The sequence below is a fragment of the Rhopalosiphum maidis genome, chromosome 1 (assembly GCF_003676215.2).
Source record: "Rhopalosiphum maidis isolate BTI-1 chromosome 1, ASM367621v3, whole genome shotgun sequence".
NCBI classification, from domain to species: Eukaryota; Metazoa; Arthropoda; class Insecta; order Hemiptera; family Aphididae; genus Rhopalosiphum; species Rhopalosiphum maidis.
The window spans coordinates 37,941,942-37,950,248 of NC_040877.1; the positions used below are offsets into that span (position 1 = coordinate 37,941,942).

An 8,307-nucleotide genomic window follows, 5' to 3' on the forward strand; every position below is an offset into this window, starting at 1 on the left:
CATGTACGTAGTACCTACCAAAAAGTTAGTTAATAGAAAATACTAAATTTAAAAAGTAATTTAATAATATGTTAAATGTAATAAGAATTTTCAAATTTGAAAACATTATAGCCTTGTAGGTAGATAAAGTTTATTAGTAAATCTTTACACAAAAGAAGTAGGCACTCTAACATTTTTTTAATCCACAAATTAATTGAATATAAAAAATACTCCTTGGTAAATTGAAATTGCATTAAAATCAAATTCAATAACGTTATGTGTTTATTCATATGAGATATGAAAAATATTTCCATATCTATATAAGTAGGCATTCAATCCGGTATAATATGCAAATATGCAATAAGTTGATAAACTATATGTACTTATTCAACCACTTACCATCTAAAAGTGTGGCTTAGTATTAATTTGTTTTATAAACTAATAAATAATAATATTATCTCAATGCATAAACATATATTTTTAACTGTTTATGTCATTCATCACTATACAGTTTTACTAAATAGTAAAAAGTTCATTACTGAAAACATGAATAAAGTATTATTATAATTTAAAACTACAAGTAAAACTTTATAATTTTATAAGCAAATAACATTTTATAATTCATAATGATGTGATGTTAATATTTTGTTGTTATTATGTATAACTAATCAACAATAGATTTTTAAAAGAACAGTTATAAAACTACAAAATTTCATTATTTTACAATAAAATTGTTTTCAATACAAGCATGTACAAAATAATTATTGTCCAATGCACTAAAATCATTGTCAAATATAAACAACCAACAATATCTAATAAATTAATAGTTTATCATCTATTTAATAATTGTATATTTATAAATACTAATAAACAACAGCAATGTTACACTCCATGTAATTCAGGAGAAAGCATTATGGAATTTTATTCTTGATTACACATATTGTACTTGGGAAATTTTAAAATGAAAAACCAAATCACATTACTAGATTCAACATTTACTTAAAAAATGAAAAAATAAATTGAAATATACTATTATCAATTTTAAACGGATATAATGACTTAATTATATTGACAAGGTAAGAAATTAATTGGACGGGGTTTCAAGAAATTAAAACAAAATAAGTTATGTGCAGGATTTTCTTTTGAAAAAAATAAAAATCATTGTCAGTACACAGTTTATGCAGCCTTGGCGGAAAGTTTGGTGACTAATTCCTTCATCTTTTCAGTAGAGAAAGATTTGGGGCGTTCAATGGGAAGACCAAGACCACGGTCCCAAACCAAAGAAGCTAATACTCCAAGAGCACGGGATACTCCAAACAATACTGTATAGTAGTTCATTTCTTTTAAGCCATAGTACTATAAAATAATATGAAAAATGTATAAGTAATTTGACAGTATTTGGGTGATAATTTTATCATATAACACTCATTATTTCAATAACTATTAACGTTTTTTTTTAATTTTGTTTTACTTTGGAAATTATATAAAAATATTAATACATTTTGAAATAATGAATATTGTTTGATAAAAGAATTACCCTGAATATACATACATAATAATTATGTATAATATAATATATTATATTGTACATCTAGGTAAGTTCACACACCTGTAATAAAACTCCCGAGTGAGCATCTACATTGGGCCATGGGTTCTTAACTTTGCCAAGGTCATTAAGTACTGGTGGTACAACTTCAAATACTTGTGATACTAAATTGAATAATGGATCTTTAGGTAGATGTTTCAAAGCAAATTCACGCTGGCAAGTGTAACGTGGGTCGGTTTTACGTAACACAGCATGTCCATAACCTGGCACAACTTGTCCACTCTTCAATGTTTTTAAGATGAATTCTTTAAGTTGTTCTTTGGTTACAGAATCTCCAACTTCTTGACGCAATTTTTGCAACCATACCAAAACCTAAAATTGAAATTCATATTTATTTATTTTAAATAAATTGTAATTTTGAATATATATTAAATATTATAATATATTATGTTAAAACCATTAGTTTATTATACTTATAAGATACTCCCAAGTTTGATTAAATATTAAAATATAATGTATCAAAGATTATCACCTCTTGGTTAGCAAGTCCATGCAATGGACCAGCAAGGCCAGCCATACCAGCACTGAATGAAAGATATGGATCAGATAAAGCTGATCCAACTAAATGGGTTGTATGAGCTGATACATTACCACCCTCGTGGTCAGAATGGATGGTTAAGTATAATCGCATGAGTTCAACAAATTCTTCAGAAGTATTAGCTCCCAACATGGATGTAAAGTTTGCACTCCAATCACGTTCAGTGTCAATAGTGCCAACTTGATTTCCACCGTGATAAATATTTCTGTAGATTGTTGCTGCAATTACTGGTAATTTGGCAATCAAATCCATGGAATCTTCATATGTGTACTAGATCAATACAATTATATAATTATAATAAAATTAAAATTTTGTGATATAACTTAAACATAAATATTTAAAATATTATATACATTTCTTATATATCTAACTAATTGCTAATTATAAATTTCTAACTTTTTTTTTTAATCATAAATTTAATTACTCAATACTATATAATAGTTAAATATATTTCAGGTACTTTATTAGAGTACTCTAGCATTTATTTTATTATAGGAAGAATTATAATAAGGTATTATGTTTTATAGTGAAAAGTAAGTCTTCATGATATGATTTTAAAATTAAACAATATGGAGAGAGTAGGAACAGTTTTAATTTGAAAAGTAACGTTGCACCAAATACAAACATTAAGGAATTATTGTAAAGTTTTTTTTGTAGTTGATGATATGCATTGGCGATTTTATTTTATTTTATTTGGTTGATTTACAAATGATATGAAAATTTATTTCATGTATATATAATACATTCACAAAACATTGAAGCTTTTTTAAAGTTTCCTGAAATTTTATTGAGCATAGCAGTCCCCCCTCACCTTCTTACTACTATATCAAATATTTTCTAGTTTGAGAATGAAGAAATACTATAAACAATAGATTAGTGTTTTACAATTTTTTTTCAAAATAACAATAAAATATTAAAAGTTATAACTAGCGATTAAAAACTCAAGCTAAGTACACTTACTTCCCAGTATTGTGACTTATGAACTCCTTTAGTATAGGCTTCCACAAATTTGCTTTCTGAATTAAGCAAAGCAACTGCTGATGTTAATTGTGTCATGGGATGTACAGTGTTTGGCAAGTTGTTAAGCATGGTTACAACATGTGATGGTAATTCAGCACGTTCAGCCCAAGTTTTAGACACCCATTTAACTTGTTCAGGTGTTGGAATTTCGCCAGTTATCAATAGCCAAAATAATCCTTCAGGAAGAGGTTCACTACCACCAGGTGCTTTAGGTAATAACTTTTGACATTCAGGAATAGAATAACCACGGAATCGAATACCCTCGTCTGCGTCTAATACAGATGTCTCTGTAACTAAAGCCTTGATACCTCTCATACCACCATACATCTATACACATCAAAACATTTAATATATTTAAATAAATATTTTTATTAATTTAATTTGATATTATAAACATTTAATTACCATGTCTACAGTTACATCACCGACAACTGTAGATCCGTGTTGCTTTCTGAAGGCTTTGATTTCCTCTCCACTCTGCTTTAATTTTTCAGCAACTACAGTTTTCAGATCGGTAGATGAACATCCCATTGAGCGAGAAGCAGTCCATAATGGAGCAGCAACCTAACAAGTATTTAATAATTTGTATTTAAAAGCATGGGTGCAACTAGGGTAAAATGTATGGGAGTGCTAAAACCTATAGTACAACATAAGAGCTCCACATTATTTATGATAAGGAAAATTATTATACACAAAAAAAATTTAATATAATATAGTACATAATATCATAATACTCATATATTGTTATAATAAATTCATTTTTCTGTTATTAGTTAATGCAAACTTGTTTAAAATGTTTTCAGTATTTATGTTATTGGTAATTTCTCTTTCAATATAATATATTGAAGCAAGATTTTTAAAACGATTTTGTTGCATGCTTGTTTGAAGCCAATTTTCATTCTTCATATTACAAAAAAAGATCTTTCACAAGTAATCTTTAACTACAACGATCTATCAATTATGAATTTATGATAATTTTAAAATGTACAGTTTCAAAATGATCATAACTTACTTAACAATAATAATAACATTAAAAAGCTACATGGGGCCCTGGATAATAATCTTATCTTTAAAATGTATAATAGGTCAATTCACTTTAATAACAAATTAACAGTACAATACTGAAACTGGTGAACGAAAATTTGCCATGTCGTACGTGTGTAAGATGGAGACAACACATGTGGGTACTACGTTCTCTTAAAATAAAACCTACTGATTCTACGTATTTGTGTACCTATACTGTACGCCTCATAGTCTACAATAATAAACGTATTTAAAGTTTCCATTTATAATATTTTGATAAATTATTAATTTTACTGGTCAATACTCGTCAATTATTAATTAGTAAATCAGAAATTTTACAAATATTGTAAAAAACCAGTGTAGAAAATTTGGAAGTGCTAAGCACTACCAAGCTCCTCCCTAGTTGCGCCCATGCTTAAAAGAATAAATTAATAAATTAAATAATATACTTAAATTTATAATAAAACAAATTAGAAGAAGTCCATTGTTCAACAAATGTGGTAATTTTATAAAAATTTTTTTAATAGTTACATTATTTAGTCATTTTAACTTTGGGTGACATATGTGGGATAATTAATTACCCCAAAAATTTTTAAATATATTTACATTATTTTGTGAATTTTCCATATTGAAATGAGTAAACTATCTTTTAGCTATAATCTCAAAAATGTTAAGTTATTTTTTTTTATTTCTAATATAATAATTAACACTTGGTAATTAATAAAATTGCATAAAAATTACCCCACATGCATAATGTGATCAGATAACACGTATGTCACTAAAGGATGCCACATCCACATGTATTATCTCTGTCATACAAACGTAAAATATTGCCAATTTTTTGTTATCAATAATCTTTTTTACCTTTTATTTTTAAAATACTTTGTAATTTAAATATCGATAAAAAGCCTCCAAGATGCCCTAGATAGTAATTTAACCTATACATTTTATAATATGCTAAATTTCAGGGACGTACACAGGTGGGTGTTTTGGGTGTTCAAACACCCCCCGAAATACTTGGGGTTTTGCATGGTTATTTATTTATTCAATTTTAATGTTAATTTTGTTATATCAATGTTTGTATTTAAAAAAAGTATTTTAAGTATAAGTACCTAATTTTTATAAATTTTGTTTGTATATTTATTAAAAAAACTTCTACTTTTCAATAATTGCAGATTTTTAAAAACACCCAAAAACTTTTTTCTGCGTACGTTCCTGCAAAATTTACTCCAACTTTAAAAATAACTAAGTAAAGTAGATAAATGAGAACGTACAATTTGCTATGATGTACTTTTGTAAGACAAAGATAAAATATGTAGGCGTGGCGTATTTTTAATATTAAATTAATGAGGCTTACTAGATTATCAAAAATTAAATTAGACAATAGGTCATGTATATATGTATACAAAAAACCACGAGGTTCCTGCATATTAAAGGGCTAGTTTTTTTAAATGATAAGATAATAAAGAAATAATTTTGATTATCAATTGATTATTTTATATAATTATACTGATAATTGATATATTGCATATTAAATAATTTAATTATATGTAACATTTTTAATAATACAAGTACTATATTGAATATCTATATTTAAATAAGATAACACCATTAATACCCTAGGTTAAATATAGGTTTATTACAGAAAATGTTTTCATTTAATTTGATACTTAAACAAAATAATATATTAATATAAAACTATTTAAATACATCTACCGATAGTATTAATGTATTATACTTAATTAAAAATGTTTAACTTAGATTTGTTTAAGGTTGTTATTATAATAAGCTATTAAGTAATCATACAATTTACTTTATGTATACTAAGTATGTTAATAACAATTTTTAAAAGTAATTATATTTAACTCAAGTAAGCAATTAATAAATTTTATTAGGATAGTTCATAAATAGTGTTTTTCTAGTTTTATTATGGTTTTTATCATAGTATTATTTCTTCAGAATACTAAATCTAGTCTAGAGATAATAAAAAATAAATAAACAAGCTATAGCCTAAAAAAAATATTAAAACCTCCCCACGAAAAAATAAAATTGAAAATCTTGTAACAAAAATTATCAAGACTATTTTATTAAGTTTTTACATTTTGAATTTTTGAAAACAATGATTTCTAAAATTTCAATTTTAAACAAGTAATTACAACTATCTTAAAGTTTAAATGAGTGGAGTAGTAGACCAACGTTAAGCTGGATACTTCTGAAGTTACTTATCTGAATTTTCAATACTAAATGGCTAATTAATCATAATTTTTTTTAAGTCTTATTAAAATTATTCTGAACTCTGGTTACAGTTAAAGTAATGACATAAAATGATCAAAAAATAGCAATAAAAAATTACTAAAACTAAAATAAATATCTGCCTATCTTCACATTATTCAAAATTAAATTATTGTTAAATTAATAAGTGTCTAATAGGTACCTAATTGGTAAATAATAATTATTCAACCATGACCCAATATCTAAAAAATAAAATTGGATATGGTCCCAAAAATGTAAGCAACTTCCATTCATTATATTAAAATAAAAAATAAATTAGCATATGTTGCCAATTTTTTAATACCGTTTGAACGGAACCATCTCAAGGTTGATGGAGGTCATTTATATAATAATTACCTAATAACTCGAAACTGTTAGGTTGAATTTGTGTATTGATAACACAGGTCATAAAAAAAATTTTTTAACTCACTCATAAAAGGAATCTCCCCCACCAAATCTTAACTTTGACATACACTACCTAGACATAGGTAATAGGAAGGTAAGATAACCTATCCAGCAATTAGCACATCATTTAGGGCAACAGTCACGTACTTGAAATTTTGGTAAAATGAAAAAATAAACGCTATATAGACACCAGTGAATATAATATTAAAACATTATAAAATCTGAGGTAAATCAAATTTATTTTCACAAATTTTAGAAACATTAAAATACTCAGTTTATCGACATATTCATTATCAGAAAATACAGAAAAATTGGTAAAGTCGCTACGGGGACAGCATCTAAACAACGCGAATCACGGTGGGAGGGAGGGAAACTGAAAAAGGGTTGTAAACGAAACCTTTCGAACTTTCTATAGGTCAATTCTCTGTCTAAACGTACCTGGTTGATTTCCAAGATTCTGGAGGCGGTCGTACGGAACAGGCTCATTTTTGTGGCTGGGTAGTGTCGAAGAAGCTCTAAAAATGAATTTCAAAAAACAAATCAATAAAAACAACGGCTAAACGTGATTCAAAAATCTAGTTTTCGTCCACACACCACGTACAATACGTACAGAAAATTGTAATCAAAGCGTGTTTGGTTTCGAACATGCGCACCAGTCGGCAGAGCGAGCGGTAAAATGGCGTTGAGCTGCGGCGCGAGTCGGTCGTCAAAAGGCAGAATGGAGAACGGATTGCGGAGTCGGGGGTTCTGGTTTGAAGCAGTTAACTACGATCCTGGCGGCGGCGGCGGTGGCAGCGGTGAGCGAGATAGGTCGGTAGGATGCCCTTCCCTATGTTCCGGTGTAGCCGACACATCATCCATACGCAAGTATGACACTGTGACGACGTCACGAATCGTTACGATACTCGCTATCGGTTTCACCAGTGTGACCACTGGAACGTGCCCGAAATGTCGGCACAAACGATTACGGTAGTTAATGTAACCGTTCCAAACCAAAACGAAATTGAAAATAATAATTCCTTGTGGCCTGTGGGTACTTGATAATGATAAATAATGTCAAATAACTAATAAGTAGTAAGTACTAAAGCACTGTGAATATTTTAAACTTTACTGTACTTCATAATAAAGTCCTACTAATATCCCACACGCCACCACCAACTATATGGTTAATGAACCTCTAAGACGCCTTATGTCGTTTGCCAATGCAGACCCTGCCTTCGACGATTTACTAAGTAATTCTTGTATATATATTTAAAGCATACATTTTTATAATTGTTTACATGTATATTGTTTTCAAATAACAAATCTTTTTTATTGTAACTTTTTCTATTATCACAAATATGTAAAATGTAATGTAAAAGGGCTCAGTCCGTATAATTAATTAAAATAAAATAAAATAATAGTAATTTGTATACACTATACACTGACCACTGTTAGTGTTATATATGATCGCAAAACTCGCAAC

At 27.8% G+C, this 8,307-nt stretch overlaps 1 protein-coding gene across 3 annotated transcripts; it reads right to left on the minus strand.

Moving 5' to 3' along the window:
- Positions 1-813: 813 nt before the first annotated feature.
- LOC113560400 (probable citrate synthase 2, mitochondrial) lies at positions 814-7,608 on the minus strand. 3 transcript variants are annotated; one of them, XM_026966255.1, is made up of 7 exons: positions 7,453-7,608; positions 7,281-7,357; positions 3,549-3,707; positions 3,084-3,470; positions 2,058-2,393; positions 1,589-1,897; positions 814-1,335 (listed from the first exon to the last, which is right to left on the minus strand). In XM_026966255.1, exons 2-7 carry the CDS (start codon positions 7,326-7,328, stop codon positions 1,156-1,158), a joined length of 1,419 nt encoding a protein of 472 aa, XP_026822056.1. In that variant the 5' UTR covers positions 7,329-7,357; positions 7,453-7,608; the 3' UTR covers positions 814-1,155. The 3 variants fall into 3 exon arrangements, with proteins under 3 accessions (XP_026822056.1, XP_026822058.1, XP_026822057.1); XM_026966257.1 differs by having other exon boundaries at positions 7,444-7,577; XM_026966256.1 differs by having other exon boundaries at positions 7,437-7,568.
- Between the last annotated feature and the right edge of the window lie 699 nt (positions 7,609-8,307).